The 23,753-nt window shown below is 41.2% G+C and overlaps 1 protein-coding gene across 1 annotated transcript in view; it reads left to right on the top strand.

Moving 5' to 3' along the window:
- LOC139530485 (GTP cyclohydrolase 1) overlaps positions 1 to 23,753 on the top strand; it is a 44,744-nt gene that overhangs the window by 5,449 nt on the left and 15,542 nt on the right. Inside the window, exon 2 of the mRNA XM_071326959.1 lies at positions 17,282 to 17,391. Coding sequence (XP_071183060.1) covers positions 17,282 to 17,391 — 110 coding nt within the window. The remainder of the gene's footprint in view (positions 1 to 17,281; positions 17,392 to 23,753) is intronic.

Raw genomic sequence — 23,753 nt, 5'->3', positions numbered from 1 at the left:
TTACCGCAGAAACGTTCCTCCCACCACAACCTCCGTAGATAGGCGGCCAGGAAATTAAAAACCTCAGTCAGGGAGAAAGGAGGGTGCGTCCGCACAAACCGCTATAGCCGTTAGATTTATTTGAACAATCATATGAGCTCCGCTACGAGGGAAAACAAAACAGAGAGTGGTAGGCCTATATGGGGTCGAGAGGTAATTACAGTGTTTGCCAGAGAAACAACAGGCATACATTGCCTTGAAAAAGTATTTGCCCCCTTTCTGATTTTCTCTATTTTTGCATATTTCTGACACTGAATGTTATCAGATCTTCAACCAAAACCTAATATTAGATAATTGGAACCTGTGTGAACAAATGAGACAATGTTGAGACTTATTTAATTTATTTCAATTATGTAACACCCAATGCCACTGTGTGAAAAAGCCATTGTCCCCTTACACTCAATAACTGGTTGTGACATATTTAACTGCAATGACTGCAACCAAATGCTTCCTGTAGTTGTTGATCAGTCTCTCACATCGCTGTTGAGGAATTTTGGCCCACTTCCATGCAGCACTGCTTTCACTCAGCGACATTTGTGGGTTTTTGAGCATGAACCACTCGTTTCAGGAGGTCCAACATCTCAATTGGATTTAGGTCTAGACTTTAACTTGGCCATTCCAGAACCTTGAATTTGTTGCTTTTCAGCCATTCTAATGTAGACTTTCTTGTGTGTTTTGGTCATTGTCTTGCTGCATGACCCAGCTGGCTTCAGCTTTAGCTCACAGATGGATGGCCTGACATTCTCCCTGGATGGGAGACCAGATGCTGTTGGAGGGCCAATAGGAGGCACTCTTATCGCTGGTCAATTTTTTTTTTAAATCCCAATGCCCCAGGACATTGTCCTGTGTAAGGTGCAGTCTTTCGCATGGGATGTTAAACGGATGTCCTAAATCTCTGTGGTCACTAAAGATCCATATTAATTTCTTAATTTTTCTAGGCACACTGGTGCTCCTGAACGAAATATTTAGGAACATATGCGAGTAAAATGGTCACACTGTAGAGCCCTGTTCTGCATGGAAGTGTGTCTCTCGCTCGCTCAAATGCTAGGCCTACTATAGGTCCTATTTCTGCAACATTCAAATGTACAAACATGATTGATTTTGATTTTAGCATGTATTGATGGTTTAATGAGACATCAGCTGGTGATAATATAGTGCCGTCGATCGTTGCAATAGGCCCCTTGTTATTTGATTATATTCCAATTGGCTACATTCTGTAGTCTACCCGCTAGCCTATCCAATGTCACATAATGGACGGTGTGAAAACCAATAATAGGCATCTGTGTTCCCATGGCTGAGTTGATGAGCTGATTTGGGCCCTCAGTTGATTGACAGATGTAGGCCGACTGTAAAACAAACTATCCTCCAGTGTGGATGCTCGTCCACGTTTGATAGTTAGGCTACAGTATGTATAATTTGTCAATATAGTTTTGGTCTTTGGTGTGATTAAAAGCCTGTATTGTTTGGCTTTAATATTTCATTTTGTAAAGCTGTCAAGGTGTTTATGCATTTGAGCTTGTCACGCCCTGACCTTAGAGAGCCGCGTAGGGAGCGGGGGCTACGTCCCGAACCGGAGCTTCCACCGAGGGTAGATGCCCACCCGGACCCTCCCCTATAGGTTCAGGTCCGCACCTTTGGGGGGGTACTGTCACGCCCTGACCTTAGAGCCGTTTTATTTCTCTATTTGGTTAGGTCAGGGTGTGATTTTGGGTGGGCATTCTATGTTGTCTATTTCTTTGTTGTTTTTGCCTAGTGTGGTTCCCAATCAGAGGCAGCTGTCTATCGTTGTCTCTGATTGGGGATCATATATAAGTTGTCATTTTCCGTTTGGGTTTTGTGGGGTGTTTTCCGTTTAGTATCTGTGCCTGACGGAACTGTTCGCTTTCGTTTTTGTATTCGTTATTTATTTTTTATTTTTTTTGAAAACTCTGTTTATTAAGTTTTACACACACAGACAAGACAAAGCAATATAAATAATATACTCAACTAGAAAAAAATACAAATAATACATAAAAAAAAAATAGCTTTAAAGATACCATACTTTAGACAAGTTAAACACACCAGGCAGAAGGCTACAAAGGTTAAAGGGCAATCTATAGTATAGGGACAGAGCAACCACCTCACCATTGTTCCTGTAAACAGTCAAGGGATGGGGTGGAGAAATGCAACCACTCACAGACAGTCAAGGCCACAGACCAACCATCCACTGGACCAAAAATGAAAAGTTTACAATGCTTTAAAATAAAAAATGAATAATAATAATTTTATGTAGGCGTGAACAAAATTTAAAAATAAAAATAACTGGGAAAAACAAGCTCACACCTTAGTCTCTGCCCCGGCAAGATGAACAAGGCATCCGCAGGTCACAATCAATAAGCACATCAACCTTAATGCCCCCCCCCCCCCCCAAAAAAAACACAGAGAAATGCTCATCCAACCCCTAAGTAAGTCACAGGGGGGTCAAATACAGACTTATTTTGGTTTTAATAGGAATGCCATCAGAGGATGGACTGTTTAAAGTAACACCGGAATGGAGCCCAAGCCTCATTAAACAGTTTGGGGTTCCCACGTGAATTGAATTGAATTTTTTCTAGTTTCAGAGAGCACAACACATCTCTCACCCAATATGTATAAGATGGGGGAGCTGCCATCTTCCAGTTCTGTAGTATTAGCCGTCTAGCTAAAAGAGTTGTATAAGCAACAGTGTCCGACTGGATTCTTGACAGGGGGGTACCTATGGGCAGTACACCAAAAAGGGCTGTAAGGGGAGACGGATCTATAACAGTGTCATATATATCAGAGAAACATTTAAATATTAATTCCCAGAAACCTGACAGTTTATGACAGCCCCAGAACATATGCAACAGTGTGGCTGGTTCAATTTTACATCTGACACAGGTAGGATCAAAATCAGAGAATATTCTTCCAAGTCTGGCCCCAGACCAGTGGATACGGTGAACCACCTTGAATTGAATGAGGCTGTGTCTAGTGCTAAAAGAGGACGAATGCACCCTGCGCAGCACAGATTCCCAGGTGTCTTCCCCAAGTTCCTCCCCCAAATCCTTTTCCCATCGAGTCTTTAAAGGCACCAAAGAAGGGTTCTGTAAGTCATGAATGATTGCATATACATCTGAAATTGTGCCCCTAGGAAGCTTGTTCAGCTCCAAGATGCTCTCTATAGCTGTATTCGCAGGCCTATGGGGAAATTCAGGTGTGTTAGCTCTGACAAAGTTCCTAGTCTGGAGATAGCGGAAAAAGTGGGATTGGGGGAGGTTGAACCTTTCCTGTAGCTGAGCAAAAGAGGCAAATGTGTCATCAAAGAATAATTGGGCTAGTGAGGAGAGGCCTAGTGAGTGCCAGATGCCAAAAGCCCCATCATTCAAAGATGGAGGAAATAAAATGTTCTGATTGATTGGGCCTGATAGAGAAAAGCCTCGGAGGCCAAAGGCTAAACGGAACTGATTCCAAATTTTAAGAGACTGCTTTACAATTGGGTTGACACCTTTTGCCTAGGGACACTAAGAGAGACGAGCACAACACAGAAGAAAGTGCAGCAGGTTTACACGATTCAGACTCCATCTGGACCCAGAGTGGTCTGGGGCCAGTAGGATCAGTCTGCAGCCAGTACAGAAGGGCTCTGAAATTTGCAGCCCAATAGTATGTCTGAAAATTTGGTAGAGCTAAACCCCCCAATGACTTAGGCTTCTGTAAATGTTTTTTACCAATCCGTGGTACCTTGCCATCCCAAATGAAATGCATGAATGTTTGATCCAGTGAAATAAAAAAAGATTTTGGAATAAAAATGGGTAAACATTGAAATAAATATAGAAATTTGGGCAACACACTCATTTTAATGACATTAATCCTTCCGATAAGAGAAAGAGGTAGCGACTTCCAAAAAGTAAAAGATTGTTTCAAACTGTCTGCTAGAGCGACCAAGTTTTCCTGAAACAGATTTGAATATTTCCTTGTCACTTTAACTCCCAAGTAGGTGAATTGATCCCGGACAATCCTAAACTGAGAACTTGTAAAAGAGCACTTTAAAGCAGCCTTGTTTACAGGAAAAAGCTCACTCTTGCCTAGATTCAGCTTGTACCCTGAGATTGATCCAAACCTTTTAAGAACAGATAAGGCGCGTGGCAATGAGGTATCAGGGTTAGAGATAAACAAAAGGAGGTCATCCGCATATAGCGAGACTTTCTGCTCTGAGCCCGTCCTGATTATTCCTTGAATGGCATCATTAGAGCGTAGTGCAATGGCGAGAGGTTCGATTGCCAAAGCAAACAACAAGGGGGAGAGTGGACAGCCCTGTCTGGATCCGCGGTGCAAGGGAAAATAGTCAGAGGACAAGTTGTTAGTCCGTACCGAAGCCATGGGGGAAAAATAAAGAATCTTTATCCACGCAATGAATTTGGGACCAAAGCCAAATCTATAAAGGGTAGCTGTTAGGTAATCCCACTCAACGCGGTCAAACGCTTTTTCTGCATCAAGTGAGACCACTACCTCTGGGTCCTCCGACGCTGGGGAGTACAGTATATTCATAAGGCGCCTAATATTGAAAAACAAATGCCTATTTCTCACAAAGCCAGTCTGGTCAGAGTGTATTACTTGGTGCAGCGAGCCTTCCATACGGATGGCTAAAAGCTTGGCTAGAATTTTGTAATCACAGTTTAAAAGCGAGATTGGGCGATAGGATCCACATTCCAGGGGGTCTTTGTTTTTCTTTAATAGTAATGAAATTGAAGCCTGATAAAGAGTAGGCGGTAGCTTTGAGGTATCAAGGCACTCTGCAAATAGTCGAGACAAGAATGGGCAAAGCAGACCAGAAAACGTCCTGTAAAATTCGGTTGGAAAACCATCCGGACCCGGTGATTTACCACTTTTCATTGCGGACACTGCTGTTGCAATCTCCTCAGGTGTAAATTCTTCTTCTAGACAGTCATGGGTGTCTGTATCAATTGAAGGCATATTCAGGCCATTAAAGAAGGAATCAATCAGCAAAGGGTCTTGAGGGGATTCAGAGGTGTATAGCGCAGAGTGAAATTGTTTGAATTGATCATTGATCTCTTTATGTATAACTGTGGTGGCACCAGACGGGGTCCTTATTTGTGGGATTAAACGTGAGGCCTCAGATTTACGGATCTGATGTGCAAGGAGTTTACTGGCCTTGTCGCCTTGTTCATACACTCTGTACCGAGCTCGCAAGAGTAACTGTTCAGCTTGCCTGGTAGAAAGCTCATCAAATTCAGATTGGAGTAGTTGGCGCTCTTTATGCAGATCAGAGGAAGGAACCGTAGCATACTTCTCATCCAATGTGGCTATGGATTCGCTCAGGTCCCGAAGTCGCTGAGAGCGAACTCTGTTTTGGTTGGCTGTATAAGAGATAATTTGGCCACGTAGGTATGCTTTGAGAGACTCCCATATGGTAGAGCAGGACATACCTGGTGTTGAATTAGTTTCTAGGAATAAGGTGATTTCAGAAGAAATGAAATTGACAAACTCCTTATCTGAGAGTAAAATGGGGTTGAGACGCCATTGATAACACATAGGAGGTCGCTGGGGAAACTCTAGTTCAAGCACTAATGGTGAATGGTCAGAAATAACAATACTCTTGTAAGTACACTGCCGAAGGTTAGGCAGAAGTTTTTTGTCCAAAAAGAAGTAATCAATCCGGGAGTATGTTTGATGGACATGAGAATAAAAGGAATACTGTCTATCTGTAGGATGTAGGAAACGCCAGGCCTCAAACATGGCATATTTCTGAAGAAAGGCTTGAATAAGTAGGGCACATTTAGATGGGCCTGTAGTTGTTCGTGAGGACTTGTCAAGAACTGGGGACATTTTGCAGTTGAAATCCCCCCCTAAAATCAACAAATGAGAATCTAAATTTGGTATAGCAGACAAAAAGGAAGAAATGAAACTTGTGTCATCCCAATTGGGAGCATAAACACTAGCCAAAACAAGAGGGGTAGAAAACAGTTTACCGGTTACTATGATGTATCGTCCCTTAGGATCAGCGATAACCTCAGAAGCTACAAAGGGAGTAGCTTTATCAACCAAAATGGCAGCCCCTCTTGATTTACTATGAAAGTTAGAGTGGAACACTTGACCAACCCAGTCCCTACGCATCCTAAAGTGCTCACCAGTCCTCAAGTGAGTCTCTTGTAGAAATGCAATATTTGCATTCAAACCCTTTAAGTGTGTCAACACCCTCTTACGCTTCACTGGGTTATTAACCCCTTTGATGTTCCACGAAATGTACTTGATCGCATTGTTTCGGCCCCTCTGGGCATTCCCGTTATACAACCCTGTCATTAGAGCATAGAATGGAAAAGCAATGAGCGCCCAAAAACCCCAGAATAACTTGTCTCAGAGTAATAATGTACGGTGGTAGATGTTTGGAAAAAGTACAGGAAAAAAAACGAAAAAGACAGAATGACAACATTAGAACTGAACAATTCAACCCCTCCCCCCACCCCCTCCCCCCATCCCAGACAATACCTCCCCAAACGAGGTACAAGCCTAAATAGAACATGTTCTCTTCGCACAGTATGTCTGTGAGAGTGCGGTCTTAAACCTAAACCCACAGTCCCGCTCTTTAAAGTCGCGTTTTGTTAGTGGATCAAACAGCAAAAAAAAAGATAATCATTTTTTAAATAAAAATAAATAAAAGTGAATCCCTTGTGCAAACGAAATTACAAAAGCACCACTTGTAGATGTATATAATTATATTCCCAGTCTTATAACAGGCATTTGAGAGAGAAAATAAATAAATAAAATGTATAAAGGCTCTCAGCCGAAGACCTAATTTGAAGTAAGGAAATCGTAGTAAGACAATCAAAAATAATAATAATGATTATTATTATAATAGTTGTCTAGTTGAATGCTGAGACAGCTTACAACCAATACCAAAAAACTACGTGTGCGCAACGTTGAACGCTTGCTGGGCATAAATGACGCTCAGAACTTTTAAAATTTAAGTGCGGACCCCAAAAAACGTGTCGCCTCGGGAAGCATTTACTGTTTACTGGGTCAATGCAAACGGATGCAGTAAACAAATAGCCAAGAATATTTTGAGTCACTGAGACACTATGTAAACAAACTGAATAGGTGAGCAAGACAGCCTAGAAACACAGGAGTAAAGTAAAACCTCAATACAATGAAATTAAAATGACTGAATGCTTGTAAGGCAAGCACACTAGATGATCAAAACATTTGATCACATCAAATAAGCCTGAATGGGTTCGCCAACTCCCCAACTATACAAAATTAGCATGTTGTAGCTAAACATAATTGTACCACAGGTGGATTACTTACTATCCACAGTTCGCAAGCAACAGTTGCTGAACTATGAGCAAGTTCAAGACTTCTTGATGTGACGTTGAATGTGAGAGAGAGCCTCATCCGGAGATTCAAATGTGTAGTCTTTACCATCATGAGATAGCCATAAACGGGCCGGGAATCGCAGTCCGTACTTCACACCTGGATGGTCCCGAAGTAGTCGCTTGGCCTGCCCGAAAGCTGCGCGCTGCCTGGAAACAGTGGGGGAGTAGTCCTGGTAGATGGAGAAGCTCTGTCTTTGAAAGCTCAGAGTGGTATTGCGGGCTCGTCGGAGAATCTCCATCTTTTCATGGAAAAAGTGCACTCGAAGAATTATGTCACGGGGCCTCTCCCCATCCCGGGGCTTTGGGCGCAGTGACCGGTGGGCACGATCAATCAGGGGCTTTTCATCTAAGGCAAGAACATCCTTCAGCAGCCCAGAAACGAAATCCGTGGCGCGAGGCATTTCCGCTGACTCTGGGACTGATACAAGTCTCAGGTTATTGCGGCGAGAGAATCCCTCTAAACTTACACAGCTCTCCTTCACCTTTTTCAAATCCGCAGCGAGGCGTTTCACGTCAGCCTCCAGGGATGTAGTTAAGTCGGAGACATTTGTAGCGGAGGTCTCCAGTGCTGCAATCGTTGTAGTGTGCGACGCCATTGTTGTTTTGAGTGATGTGATTGCTGGCACCGTCTCGTTCCGCAGGATGGTTAGATCTGCTTTTAAAGTATCAGAAACCTCCTTTATTCGGGCCTCAATCGTATTAACCACCTCCGTTTTCATTTCAACTATCTCAGAGCGTAGTAGTTTGATGGCCTCGAGAATGTTCATTTCAGCGCCGCCAGGCCAAGCCGCCCCCCCGGGTAAAGTGTCAGTCCCCGGGCCGTCAGGCTCAGGAGAGGGCGGTGATGAGAGTGTGTCTTGTAGGCCGGGTTTTCTCAAAGTCATGCTTTTAGCCTTATGTTTCGTCGACATGCTGACATTTGGAAGTAAAGTAGTCTTGGTTTTTACGGGAAGGGATCACCAAAATAATATATGAAAATAAATACGGTTCTGCTGCAAAATTCACATAAACTTTAAAAATACCACGGGAGCAAACGGAAAACACGTCAGTCGCACATGGCGTCCCTCCAATCCCCCTCGTTATTTTTGTTTGAGTGATTCTTGACAAATAAAGATCATGAACACTTTCCACGCTGCGCTTTGGGTTGTTTTGTATTATTTTGGTTAACGCTTTACTTGACACCCATAACCATGTCATATGTCATAACAGCTGACATAACTTGTTATAATATGGTCATAAGACCGTCATGGCACCTATATTTAGACCTGTTGTGATATACTGTATATTGTGTTATTTTATGGCTGGTTATGACACCTACATAAGAGTGTAAAAACCTACCACAGTAGTTATTTTATGACTGGTTAAAAGTCTTACTCACATCGGCTACAGAGACCGTGATCACACAGTCGTCCGGAACAGCTGATGCTTCATGCATGCTTCAGTGTTACATGCCTCGAAGGAAGCATAGAAGTTGTTTAGCTTGTCTGGTACGCTTGTGTCGCTGGGCAGCTCATGGCTGTGCTTCCCTTTGTTGTCTGTAATAGTTTGCAAGCCCTGCCACATCCGACGAGCGTCGGAGCCGGTGTAGTACGATTCAAACTTAGTCCTGTATTGACGCTTTGGCTGTTTGATGGTTCGTCGGAGGGCATAGCGGATTTCTTATAAGCTTCCGGGTTAGAGTTCCGCTCCTTGAAAGCGGCAGCTCTGCCCTCTAGCTCAGTGCGGATGTTGCCTGTAATCCATGGCTTCTAGTTGGGGTATGTGCGTACGGTCACTGTGGGGACGACGTCATCGGTGCACTTATTGATGAAGCCAGTGACTGATGTGGTGTACTCCTCAATGCCATTGGAAGAATCCCGGAACTTATCCCAGTCTGTGCTAGCAAAACAGTCCTGTAGCTTAGCATCCGCTTCATCTGACCACTTTCTTATTGACCGAGTCACTGGTGCTTCCTGCGTTTGTTTTTGCTTGTAAGCAAGAATCAGGAGGATAGAATTATGTTTTGTTTTTTTTTTACCCCTCTGGTTGCACATTTAACATGCTGGTATAAATGAGGTAAAACCCATTTGAGTTTCCCTGCATTAAAGTCTCCGGCCAATAGGAGCGCCGCATCTGGATGAGTGTTTGCCTGTTTGTTTATGGCCGTTTATGGCTCATTGAGTGCAGTCGTAGTGCCAGCATCAGTTTGTGGTGGTATATAGACCGCTACGAAAAATACAGATAAACTCTCTTGGTAAATAGTGTGGTCTACAGCTTATCATGAGATACTCTACCTCAGGCCAGCAAAACCTTGAGACTTCCTTAGATTTTGTATACCAGCAGTGGTTTACAAATATACATAGACCGCCACCCCTTGTCTTACCAGAGGCCGCTGTTCTATCCTGCCGAAAAATCTTAAAACCCGCCAGCTGTATGTTATTGATGTCGTCGTTCAGCCATGACTCTGTGAAACATAAGATATTGCAGTTTTTAATGTCTCGTTTTTAGGATATACTTGATTGTAGTTTGTCTATTTTATTATCGATCGAATGTACGTTGGCTAAGAGGACCGATGGTAAAGATAGATTACCCTCTCGGCGACGTATCCTTACAAGGTACCCGGGACCTTTGTCCTCGATACCTCCGTCTCTTTCTTCTGTGAATGACGGGGATCAGGACCTTGTCGGGCATCTGAAGTAAATCCTTCCCGTCTGACTCGTTGAAGAAAAAGTATTCCTCTGGTACGGGGTGCGTATTCGCTGTCCTGATATCTAGAAGCTCTTTTTGGTCATAAGACACGGTCGCAGAAACATTATGTACAAAATAAGTTACAAATAACGCCGAAAAAACATACACAGTAGCACAATTGGTTACGGGATCGTAAAACGGCAGCCATCTCCTTCAGCGCCATTCTCAAGAGAGAAGCACGAAATTTTACTTCACTAAACTTTCTACAGTTTTCCACTTTAGTTAACACTATCGACGTTTTCGCTCTACTGTGGAAATTCTGATCAAATAAACGCAATATTAGCCACTTTTAATGTAATATACCAAAACAAACAAGATTGCAAGATTTAGCATGCTAAACCAACTGATTTTCTTGTAGGCAGAGCGCATTGGAGTAGGATTCTATTGCATTGACGGGCACAACTAGACTCAGGCACATACTCTACACAGACCTGTGCACCACAACCAATCAGAGCTGCGGTAGGCCTATATGCAAATAGCCATGGGCATTTATGGATCTGTGCCATTATCTTTGAACTGGACTGTGTTTAGGCTACAGTAGTCATGAGTAGATGTGCTTGTTTTGAGATCAAAGTGAGAGCTGTGTGTAGCCACCTGTGTAGCCACCTGTGTAGCCACCTGTGCACATGTGTTCATATTCTTAGTGAGTTATTAGCCCAGTTATAACTCATTTCTAGACAGTGGGGGAGTGTTTGCCTCCAAGTGCACAAAATGTGTGTTTAAAAGGGCAAGTGTTGTATTTTGAGACGTCTTGAATAAGCTAAGTAGCCAACAGGCAGAGCGTAGCATAATTTGTCTGATTCTCTGTAATAATGGTATGGGAATAATAATGAGTTTTATTTTGTTAAAATTTTAACATGTTAAAATGTTATGGAGTGTGTTTATTTCTCCATTGTTTTTGATGCTAGGCCACCCTGGTAGGCCTATATTATGATCAAATAGCCACAGTTGTCTACTTGGCCACTGTTAAAACTTTAATTAAAAGAGGGTACAGCCTCAATGTTCACAGTAAATGCACGCTAGTAGTTTTCACAGAGTTCAAGTTTGCAGACCTGAAATTTACTCAGGGCCGACATTTATTTTAGGGAACATTGGTTATGACACCTACATAAGTGTCAAAATCCACAAAACCTACCACACAAGGCAAAACATTCCGTTACACCATAGCCTACGTGTCAACAGTATGTTTTATGTTATATGTTTATTTGTTTTATTAACAAAATTCAATTATCACTAATTGCGCACACATTGATGTTAGACATGCACCTACCCCAATGCTCTGTATGTGATGACTGGGATGAATGCAGGCGCAGAGTTCAGGAGCACGACAAGACACCCTCTTTTTGATTGATGGCTGATTTAAGGGCCTGTACCTGATAGGCCTATCTAGCTTATATGATTATGTTTGTCATCATGCTTCTTGACAGTGTCATAAAGTTTATTTTCTACATGCTATTTAAAACATGATGAAAACAACATGACTGTAAATAATTTATTTCAACAAAAACTATAAAGGATTTAATGAGCAAACTTTAAAATGAAACTTCTTGGCAGGGAAATAACACATTTGAATAAATGTGGGTTTTGACACTTTTATGTAGGTGTCATAACCAGCCATAAAATAATGCAATATATGTCACAACAGGTGTAAATATATGGGTCATGACAGTGTTATAACCATATGACAGGTTATTTCAAGTTATGACACATTATGACCTTGTCATCTCACCTTATGACACTGGGTGTCAAGTAATGTGTTACCTTATAAACTTCTTATGGCTGCAATCCCGTTAACGGAATCGATATGACGCCAAATTCAAACAACAGAAATCTCATAATAAAAATTCCTCAAACATACAACTATCTTATACCATTTTAAAGGTAATCTTGTTGTTAATCCCACCACAGTGTCCGATTTCAAAAAGGCTTTACAGCGAAAGCACCACAAACGATTATGTTAGGTCACCGCCAAATCACAGAAAAACACAGCCATTTTTCCAGCCAAAGACAGGAGTCACAAAAAGCAGAAATAGAAATAAAATGAATCACTAACCTTTGATCTTCATCAGATGACACTCATAGGACTTCATGTTACACAATACATGTATGTTTTGTTCGGTAAAGTTCATATTCATATCAAAAAATCTCCGTATACATTGACGTGTTATGTTCAGTAGTTCCAAAAACATCCGGTGATTTTGCAGAGAGCCACATCAATTTCCAGAAATAATCATAATAAACGTTGATCAAAGATCAAGTGTTATACATGGAATTTTAGATCCACTTCTCCTGAATGCAACCGCTGTGTCAGATTTCAAAAAAGCTTTACGGAAAAAGCTAACCATGCAATAATCTGAGGTCGGCACTCGGAGCCCAATCAAGACAAAAATATATCCGCCATATTGTGCAGTCAACAGAAGTCAGAAATAACATTATAAATATTCACTTACCTTTGATGATCTTCATCAGAATGCACTCCCAGGAATCCCAGTTCCACAATAAATGTTTGATTTGTTCGGTAATGTCCATCATTTATGTCCAAATAGCTACTTTTGTTAGCGCGTTTGGTAAACAAATCCAAAGTCACGAAGCGCGTTCACTAAAAGCAGACGAAATGTCAAAAAGTTACGTAACAGTCAGAAACATGTCAAACGATGTATTGAATCAATCTTTAGGATGTTTTTAACATAAATCTTCAATAATGTTCCAACCGGAGAATTCCTTTGTCTTCAGAAATGCGATAGAACAGAGCATGGTCAGCGCATGGTCAGCGCATGTTCAGGTCATGGTAGACCTTACTCAATCCCCTCTCATTCAGCCCCACTTCACAGTAGAAGCATCAGACAAGGTTCTAAAGACTGTTGACATCTAGTGGAAGCCGTAGGAAGTGCAAAATGACCCATATCCCACTGTGTTATTCGATAGGGTGTTAGGATTTATGTTTATGCACTATAGCCTGTCAGCATATTGTTTGAAGATGAATATTGTTTTGTTACACACACACACAAACAATACAGAGGGGTGTGTGTGTGTAGGTGTAAGGACTGACCAACACAGGTGTAAGGACTGACCAACACAAAGCTGTCGTCAAGGCAAAGTGTGGCTACTTTGACGAAACTAAAATCCCAAATATATTTTGATTTGTTAAACACTTTTTTGGTTACTACATGATTCCATATGTGTTATTTCATAGTTTTGATGTCTTCTTCACTATTATTCTACAATGTAGAAAATAATAAAACTAAAGAAAAACCCTTGAATGAGTTGGTGTGTCCACACTTTTGACTGGTACTGTATGTTTCATAGTTTTTTTTATGTTGAAGGGAAGCAATAGGAAGATTTTTTTTTATAATGTCTTATTATACCAAATAACTTCTTATGCGGGGCAGTATTCAGTAGCTTGGATGAAAAGGTGCCAAGAGTAAACTGCCTGCTCCTCAGTCCCAGTTGCTAATATATGCATATTATTAGTATATTTGGATAGAAAACACTCTGAAGTTTCTAAAACTGTTTGAATGATGTCTGTGAGTATAACAGAACTCATATGGCAGGGAAAAACCTGAGGAAAATCCATCCAGGAAGTGCTATTATTTTAAAATGCCTGTTTTACCTTTGAAAGCCTATTCACCATACAAAGACTTATGACCCAGTTCACGATCCCTATGGCTTCCACTACATGTGGCCAGTCTTTAGGCATTGTTTCAGGCTTTTACTATGAAACATGAGGCAGAAACACCACTTTCAATGAGAGGACAGTGGAAATTTCCAGACATGAGTCCTGCGCATGACCGGGAGCGTGCCTTTCTTGTTTTTCCTTTTCGATTGACGAAGCTATCGTCCGGTTGAAATATGATCGATTATTTACAAAAACAACCTTAGGATTGATTATAAACATCGTTTGACATGTTTCTACGAACTTTTATGGCACTTTTTTGATTTCTGTTGCACCAACAAAACTGAGGTTTTTGAATATAAAGAGGGACTTTATAGAACAAAACAAACATTTATTGTGTAACATGGAGTCTTTGGAGTGCAACCATATGAAGATCATCAAAGGTAAGTGATACATTTTATCGCTATTTCTGACTGTTGTTACTTATCTACTTGGCTGGTTACTGTTTGTAATGATTTGTCTGCTGGGCGCAGTTCTCAGATAATCGCATGGTTTCCTTTCGCCGTAAAGCCTTTTTGAAATCTGACACAGCGGTTGGATTAAACGAAGTTTATCTTTTAGCTGATGTATAACATTTGTATCTTTTATGTATGTTTATTATGAGAATTTCTGTTTTGTTGAGTTTCACGCTCTGCAATTTCACCGGATGTTGGAGACTAGAGGTCGACCGATTAATCGGAATGTCCGATTGAATTAGGGCCGATTTTCAAGTTTTCATAACAATCGGAAATCGGTATTTTTGGACGCCGATTTTTGCCAATTTCTTTTTTTATATTTATATATATATATATATTTTTTTTACACCTTTATTTAACTAGGCAAGTCAGTTAAGAACACATTCTTATTTTCAATGACGGCCTAGGAACGGTGGGTTAACTGCCTTGTTCAGGGGCAGAACGACCGATTTTTACCTTGTCAGCTCGGGGATTCAATCTTGCAACCTTACGGTTAACTAGTCCAACGCTCTAACCACCTGCCTCACGAGGAGCCTGCCTGTTATGTGAATGCAGTAAGAAGCCAAGGTAAGTTCCTAGCTAGCATTAAACTTGTCTTATAAAAAACAATCAATCAATCAATCATAATCACTAGTTATAACTACACGTGGTTGATGATATTACTAGTTTATCTAGCGTGTCCTGCGTTGCATATAATCGATGCGGTGCGCATTCGCGAAAAAGGACTGTCGTTGCTCCAACGTGTACCTAACCATAAACATCAATGCCTTTCTTAAAATCAATACACAGAAGTATATATTTTTAAATTTTAAACCTGCATATTTAGCTAAAAGAAATCCAGGTTAGCAGGCAATATTAACCAGGTGAAATTGTGTCACTTCTTTTGCGTTCATTGCACGTAGAGTCAGGGTATATGCAACAGTTTGGGCCGCCTAATTCGCCAGAATTTTACGTAATTATGACATAACATTGAAGGTTGTGCAATGTAACAGGAATATTTAGACTGATGGATGCCACCCATTAGATAAAATACGGAACGGTTCCGTATTTCACTGAAAGAATAAATGTTTTGTTTTCGAGATGATAGTTTCCGGATTCGACCATATTAATGACCTAAGGCTAGTATTTCTGTGTGTTATGTTGTAATTAAGTCTATGATTTGATAGAGCAGTCTGACTGAGCAATGGTAGGCACCAGCATGCTCGTAAGCATTCATTCAAACAGCACTTTTGTGCGTTTTGCCAGCAGCTCTTCGCAATGCTTCATGCATTGCGCTGTTTATGACTTCAAGCCTATCAACTCCCAAGATTAGGCTGGTGTAACCGATGTGAAATGGCTAGCTAGTTAGCGGGGTCCGCGCTAATAGCGTTTCAAACGTCACTCGCTCTGAGACTTGGAGTAGTTGTTCCCCTTGCTCTGCATGGGTAACGCTGCTTCGAGGGTGGCTGTTGTCGGTGTTCCTGGTTCGAGCCCAGGTAGGAGTGAGGAGAGGGATGGAAGCTATACTGTTACACTGGCAATACTAAAGTGCCTATAAGAACATCCAATAGTCAAAGATATATGAAATACAAATCGTATAGAGAGAAATAGTCCTATAATTCCTATAATAACTACAACCTAAAACTTCTTACCTGGGAATATTGAAGACTCATTAAAAGGAACCACCAGCTTTCATATGTTCTCATGTTCTGAGCAAGGAAGTTAAATGTTAGCTTTCTTACATGGCACATATTGCACTTTTACTTTCTTTGTTTTTGCATTATTTAAACCAAATTGAACATGTTTCATTATTTATTTGAGGCTAAATAGATTTTATTGATGTATTATATTAAGTTAAAATAAGTGTTCATTCAGTATTGTTGTAATTGTCATTATTACAAATACATTTAAAAAAATCAGCCGATTAATCGGTATCAGATTTTTTGGTCTTCCAATAATCGGTATCGGCGTTAAAAAATCATAATCGGTCGACCTCTATTTGAGACAGTGGATTACTGAACAAAACGCGCTAACAAAACTGAGGTTTTTGGATATAAAGAGGGACTTTAACGAACAAAACTAAAATGTATTGGGTAACTGGGAGTCTTGTGAGTGTAACCATATGAAGATCATCTAAGGTAAGTTATTAATTTTATCGCTATTTCTGACTTTTGTTACTCGTCTACTTGGCTGGTTACTGTTTGTAATTTGTCTGCTGGGCGCTGTTCTCAGATATCCGCATGGTTTGCTTTTGCCGTAAAGTCTTTTTGAAATCTGACACCGTGGTTGGATTAACAAGAAGTTAATCTTTAAACCGATGTGTAACACTTGTATGTTTCATAAATTTTTATAATGAGTATTTCTGTTTTTGAATTTGGCACTCTGCAATTTCACCCCCTAGAGAGGGGGCCAACACCCCCTAGAGAGTTAAGTGTGCCTTGAATTCTAAATAAATCACTGACAGTGTCACCAGCAAAGCACCATCACACTTCCTCCATGTTTCACGGTGGGAACCCCACATGCAGAGATCATCCGTTCACCTACTCTGCGTCTCACAAAGACACAGCAGTTGGAAGCAAAAATGTGGACTCAGACTAAAGGACAGATATATGTTCAGATATTCAAATTTCCCCCGGCGACGAAAGATGGCACCACCAGTTATTGAGTGTAAGGGGGCAATTACTTTTTCACACGGCGGCATTGGGTGTTGCGTAACTTTGTTTATTAAATAAATTAAAGCAGTATCAGTATGTTGTGTTATTTGTTCACCCTTCATCTAATATTAGGTTTTGGTTGAAGATCTGATCACATTCAGTGTCAGAAATATATGCAAAAATAGAGAATCAGAAAGGTGGCAAATACTTTATCACGGCACTGTATGTCATATGGGATGGAGGGAGAGTGATAAGGTTGGGGGGGCTGTCTCGTCTGAGTTTCTCGTCAAGGGTCTCGGAGCTTTATGGCGTCAACTCGATGGCCCTCGCACTCATCCGTGTCACTCTCATTTTCTTTTGCTTCCGCAGATGTGCTGAACGATGCCATCTTCGACGAGGACCACGATGAGATGGTTATCGTGAAGGACATCGACATGTTCTCCATGTGCGAGCACCACCTGGTGCCCATCTTTGGCAGGGTAATATCACACACACACACACACACACACACACACACACACACACACACACCCCTATGCCCCTATCAGCACCACAGATCCACACCAGTCCAAAGGTGTACAATTCAATCACCAGTTATGGAGAATCTCTTCCAGAGGTGGGACCAAGTCATTGTTTTACAAGTCACAAGTAAGTCTCAAGTCTTAGCGCTCAAGTCAAGTCCCAAGTCAAGACAGGCAAGTCCGAGTCAAGTCTCAAGTCCAAACTTTGAGTTTTGAGTCCTAAACAAGTCATAATGTGCTCTTCGCCAAATGTAATACCATTTCATATTTTTAACAAGAGTAATAGTTAGTATATTACATTTACGCAAATCATGAATGCTTTTAAAAATATCTATATATTTATTACTTTCCAAATAAATTTTATATTTCCATGGAAATACATGGGTAGCCATGAGAAAGATACACCCCCCCCTAATAGTGATCGACTATCGAGGATTGTTACGGGGCGCAATCGGATGATGTAGGCTTGTACACAATCGCCCAACCTTAACACACACACACTCTCTCTGTGTGGTTACAGTAGGCTAACGTATGTCAATGGTTTTAGGAACAGCAGTAACATCAGGCAGGATTTAGGCTACCAAAGGCCTAGCCAGTTGTAGCTCAATCTTGGGTGCAATGATCACGTTCCCGGACTGACTGACTGTGGAGGCTCATTGATTTAACGTTACGTTAGCCTACATGATACTGTCACGAACCGGCTCAAAGCCCGTAACAAAAGGGAGACCACATGGAGATAAGGAATAACAAACTATATTTATTAACTAAGGTAAAGTAAATACAATTAACAATGGTGTGTGTGTAGTCAGTAGTCAGTAGTGTAGGTGAGTGGTTGCGTGTATACATGTGATAAGTAGGGGTGTTAAAGTTGGAAATTGTTGCGCCTCCGTCTGTAATTTTCTTCCCGCATGTTTTGCAAGTTGCAATCCGTTTTTTGTTGATACAGCGTCTTTATATCCGAAAATAATAATTTTGGGTATCATCTTTCCAAGGGCTCCATCTGAATTCACCCGCCGACATTCCTCTGCACTTCCACGCACAACTTTTTCTCAGCTGGCACAATTTGAGTGGCTGCTGTCCAATTCAAATTGTAATCCGTTAAATGAAGAGTTGATGCGCCGCACACTTTTTTAAATAGCATCATTTTTTATATTTGGGCTTGGGGAGGGTATCAAGTCAGGTCGAGTCATAAGGCTCAAGTCCAAGTCAAGTCACGAGTCATTGGTGTTAAAGTCGAGTTGCAAGTCATCATATTTGTGACTCAAGTCCAAGTCATTTGACTCGAGTCCACACCTCTGATCTCTTCTACTTTGCATTCTCCACACATAACCGAAAAGGTACATTACTCAGTGGGAGACATTTGGCACATTACATTATTTTCTGATCACAGTTTTAAATGTATCTCTTTGGTACTATTTTCACGTGTGTGTGGTACATTTTCACAACTCTTAGTACAAAACTCCAAACTGGTCACACTTAAAATGTTTATTTATTTTTATTTTTTTTATTTTACCGTTATTTTACCAGGTAAGTTGACTGAGAACACGTTCTCATTTGCAGCAACGACCTGGGGAATAGTTACAGGGGAGAGGAGGGGGATGAATGAGCCAATTGTAAACTGGGGATTATTAGGTGACCGTGATGGTTGAGGGCCAGATTGGGAATTTGGTAATGATGGTAATTGGTTTAATCACCAAAACACAATATAATGATATATTTTCAACGTAGTCGTTTTAACTACCAGTTAATCCAATAACAAACTATGTAAGATACGTCTTTCAAATCGCCCTTAGAAGTGCTGAAAGTGGGCCTCCCGAGTGGCGTAGCGGTCTAAGACACTGCAGTGCTCGAGGCGTCACTACAGATCCTGGGTTCAAACCCGGGCTGTGTCGCAGCCGGCCGCGACCGGAAGACCCATTAGGCGAGGCACAATTGGCCCCAAAAAGTGCTGAGAGTAATATGCTACAATACTGTAAATTACAATAGATTACACAGTTTTACATTAGGCAATACACTTACATTACCAAGAAAATGTATACTTTCCATAATATCTATACAATGTGTGATCAATGAAGACATCCTCTAAAATCATTCTTGCAAAAAAATTCTTTTTTCTTTTTCGGATATAATTGCAATTACTGTCTGAAATTAAATGAAACAAATTAATGAAAATAAAACAATGTCCAGCACACATTCATGTGCATCAAGCCTGTCTTAATCATTTGGCCATAAATTATCATCCCCTTCACCTTGACAGGCTTGATCAATTTCATTGAGTATCACAATGAGGTGTGCAGTGTTGTAGAACCCAAGTAATGGCCTACGTCCTACCACACCATCTTCAGAGATAGCGGTGCACATGGAGATGTTTCCCCCAAGTTGCCCTGGCACTCGGACGGTCGCCCGTGCGCCCATGGCACTGAGTTTTGGCCAGGTTGAAGCCCACTTCGTCAACAAAGATATGCTTGTTATGGTTCACAGCAGTATCAAGCACCATCACCCTCTAAAAATATATATTGGTATAGTTATTTTTACAGTATAGTTCCAATATGAAATTGTGAAGTAGCATGTGCATTAAATAGTAACAGCAATACAGTATATAGTGTGGTACCTGAAAATACTCGGCCTGCAGTTGTTTCACCCGGTCGTTGTTTCTCTCAAAAGGCACCAGGTAAATGTGTTTCCTAGATACCTGGTTCCTCTTCAAAAGGTGTGCGACTGTTGGTAGGCTGATGGATGCCACATTGGCAAAGGTGTCATCGTTCTCTTCAATGACCTGCTTTATTTCAGACAGCCGTATGTCATTCCTGGCCCTCACCGTTTCCACCACTGCCCACTCCTGCTGGTCGGTCAGCACACGACCACGGACACCACCATGGGGTCTTCTGTCGGTTCTGAGGGTAGAACAGAGTATACTGTCAATATATCATACTGGAAGAATACTGTGAAATGTTTTGTGAATTTACATGCATTACAATATGTTGTGTACTGTATATGTAAATGTAAAGCATATCCTGCAGATTTACCAGTTCTCATGATCGAATTGACAATTTATCTTTTCAGATTGGGGTAAACTAATCTGGCAGCCTCTGCTATGGTAAGGTCTCTGTTTATTAGACACAACAGTTCCCTGCCGTCTGCCTCCCTCTCTCTGATGTCCACCTCTTTGACAGTGCCCATGCCTACTTCTTTGACCTTTTTGATGGGGCCCATGCCCACCTCTTTGATGGGGCCCATGCCCACCTCTTTGACCTTTTTGATGGGGCCCATGGCCACCTCTTTGACCTCTTTGATGGGGCCCATGGCCACCTCTTTGATGGGGCCCATGCCCACCTCTTTGACCTCTTTGATGGGGGCCATTCTCAAAATCTATATACAGTAGAGAAACCAGTATAAAATCTATAGGTTTACCAAAAGGTTAAGTGATTTAACCATTAAGCACAGTTGGATTAGGTGAGGGTCAAATGTATTTAAACATATGAGAAGAGAATCATATTAAAAGTATTGTGAATATTGCATTGTGAAAGGCAATTACTTTATATGAAAGATGTTTCTCGATGAAGGTTTGGTGAAAAAGTTACTGTGTGATTTTGTTTGTTGTACTTGTGAAAATAGTACCGAAGCGATAAAAAAACCTCAGAGGACATCATATAACGAGATTACAACCTCACGGTCTCTGCTACAACCAGATACATTTATTTTATTTTATTCCCTTTACAACCAGTAAACAACCTGACCGTGATGACATAAAAGTCCTTTGAACCTGTTTTTCCTGCTGGGTAATACTGTATGTTAAATCACTGAAAGTGGTAAAGTGGAAATGTTGTTCACAAAAATGTCAGGAGGGTTTGTGGATTTTCTATCCAACTCCATCCATTTACATTACATTTAAGTAATTTAGCAGAAGCTCTTATCCAGAGCGACTTGCAGTCGTGCATACATGTTCATACTGGCTAATGATGCCCAATGGCGACCCATCATACAGCTTTGAGCCCCACCTGTTTTGCATGTTATTTTGGCATTAATACGTGTCACTTATTAGTTTGCAAACAATGTGAAAAAAAGAAATTGAGTTAATAAAGCCGCATACGAACATTCTCTTTTTTGCTTTCTTGAGTAAAGCAGCTCCAAAATACTGGTGTTTCAGCCTAGCTCAGTGCCTTCTGTGGTGGTTGGGCAGCCAGCGGAAAATATGGAGCGTATGGGTTGGTAATGTTCTCTAGTTGTGCCGTGATTGGCTCAGTGTTCTGTCCTCATGGGGACACTGTCACCACAAAATCTATGGGGAGAGCTCGAAAATTCAAGCCCCTTGGGTGCTACCATAGAGTTACATTAAAATATGCGATATGCAACTTTTCAGGGAAGCCAGGAACCAATACACACAGTCAGTTAGGAATGCAAAGGCTAGCTTTTTCAAACAGAAATTTGCATCCTGCAGCACCAATTCCCACTGTAAAGTCTATGGAGAATATATGTACCTCCTCCCAGCTGCCCAATTCACTGAGACTAGGAAACAGTGTCACCACTGATAAATCCATGATAATTGAGAATTTCAAAAAGCATTTCTCTACGGCTGGCCATGCTTTCCACCTGGCTACCCCAACCCCGGCCAACAGCTCTGCACCCCCCGCAGCAACTGGCCCAAGTCCCCCCCGCTTCTCCTTCACCCAAATTCAGACAGCTGATGTTCTGAAAGAGCAGCCAAATCTGGATCCCTACAAATCAGCTGGGCTAGACAATCTGGACCCTCTCTTCCTAAAATTATCCACCGCCCTTGTTGCAACCCCTATTACTAGTCTGTTCAACCTCTCTTTCGTATCGTCTGAGATTCCTAAAGATTGGAAAGCGGCCGCGGTCATCCCCCTCTTCAAAGGGGGAGACACTCTAGACCCAAACTGTTATAGACCTATATCCATCCTGCCCTGCCTTTCTAAAATCTTCGAAAGCCAAGTTAACTTCTTGAGAATACAGGGGGTGCTATTTTCCCATTAGCATAATTTGCTCTACAGATTAAACTGCCTCTTATTCAATTATTGCTCTTACTATATGCATATAAATAATACCATTGGAAAGAAAACAATCTCTAGTTTCTAAAACCGTTTCAATTTTGTCTCTGAGTGATACAGAAGTCATTTGACAGCACTTTCCATGACCAAGAAGAAAAAAGCAAGATGTGTATGCCAGCTTCAACGCTCTGCCTATATATGGTCGTGCCCCCTATGACCCGAAACACACCTCATTGGCCTTCCTCTGGGTGTCAAGAGGACGTCAGAGGAAAAATATCTTGTTTATCTGGGACTGACGTGAAATGAGAGCTAATTCTTTGGCGTGACCGACAACTTCCGGTTGTCTAAATCGTGCGACTTGTAGCTGCGATTGTCTTCTGTTGTGCGGCCATTATGGATGAAAACTATCTCCGTCTCGAAGTTTGTTTGATACATGTGACCAGATCATCGTAATGTATGTTTTTTCAATATAGTTTAATCAGATTATTTGAATTTTTTCGGGAGTTTTGTGGTGTTCCGTTGTCTGAATTTATTTACGTTTGAGAGATCCGTGCCACTCGACCGGTACCTGTGCTAAATGGAGTGGGAAAGGAACAATTCTGAACGGAACCAACGACTCATCTTGACAAAGGACACTTTGATCAACATTCTGATGAAAGATCAGCCATAGTAAGACCCAATTTCCGATGTTATATCATATCTGTTGTGCATGTGAACTGGCCGTGGGCGCCTAGCCGAATCTGCCTGGTATAGCTATGCTAATTTAGCGCTACATTTTGTTTTCGTTATAAAACATTTCATAAATCTGAAATATTGTTTGGATTCACCAGATGTTGGGCTTTCAATATCTGTACGCTGTGTATTTTTCTGAAATGTTTTAAGATGAGTAATTCGTTATATGACGTTGGTCTCTGTAATTGTTCTGGCTGGGTCAGCACTATTTCAGATTGCAGCTGCAATGTAGAACTGTGATTTATACCTGAAAAATGCACATTTTTCCAAAAAAAAACTATGCTATACCATAAATATGTTATCAGACTGTCATCTTATGAAGTTGTTTCTTGGTTAGTGGCTATATATATTTTTATTTAGTCGAATTAGTGATAGCTACTGACGCAGGAAAAAGCTGTTGGGAGTAAAAATATCGTGTCCTTTGCTAACGTGGTTAGCTAATAGATTTACATATTGTGTCTTCCCTGTAAAACATTTTAAAAATCTGAAATGGTGGCTTTATTCACAAGACCTGTATCTTTCATCTGGTGTCTTAGACTTGTGATTTAATGATATTTAGATGCTACAAGTTACTTGTGACGC

This window comes from Salvelinus alpinus, chromosome 9, assembly GCF_045679555.1.
Source record: "Salvelinus alpinus chromosome 9, SLU_Salpinus.1, whole genome shotgun sequence".
Taxonomy (NCBI): Eukaryota; Metazoa; Chordata; class Actinopteri; order Salmoniformes; family Salmonidae; genus Salvelinus; species Salvelinus alpinus.
This window is presented reverse-complemented; position numbering and strand designations above follow the sequence as displayed.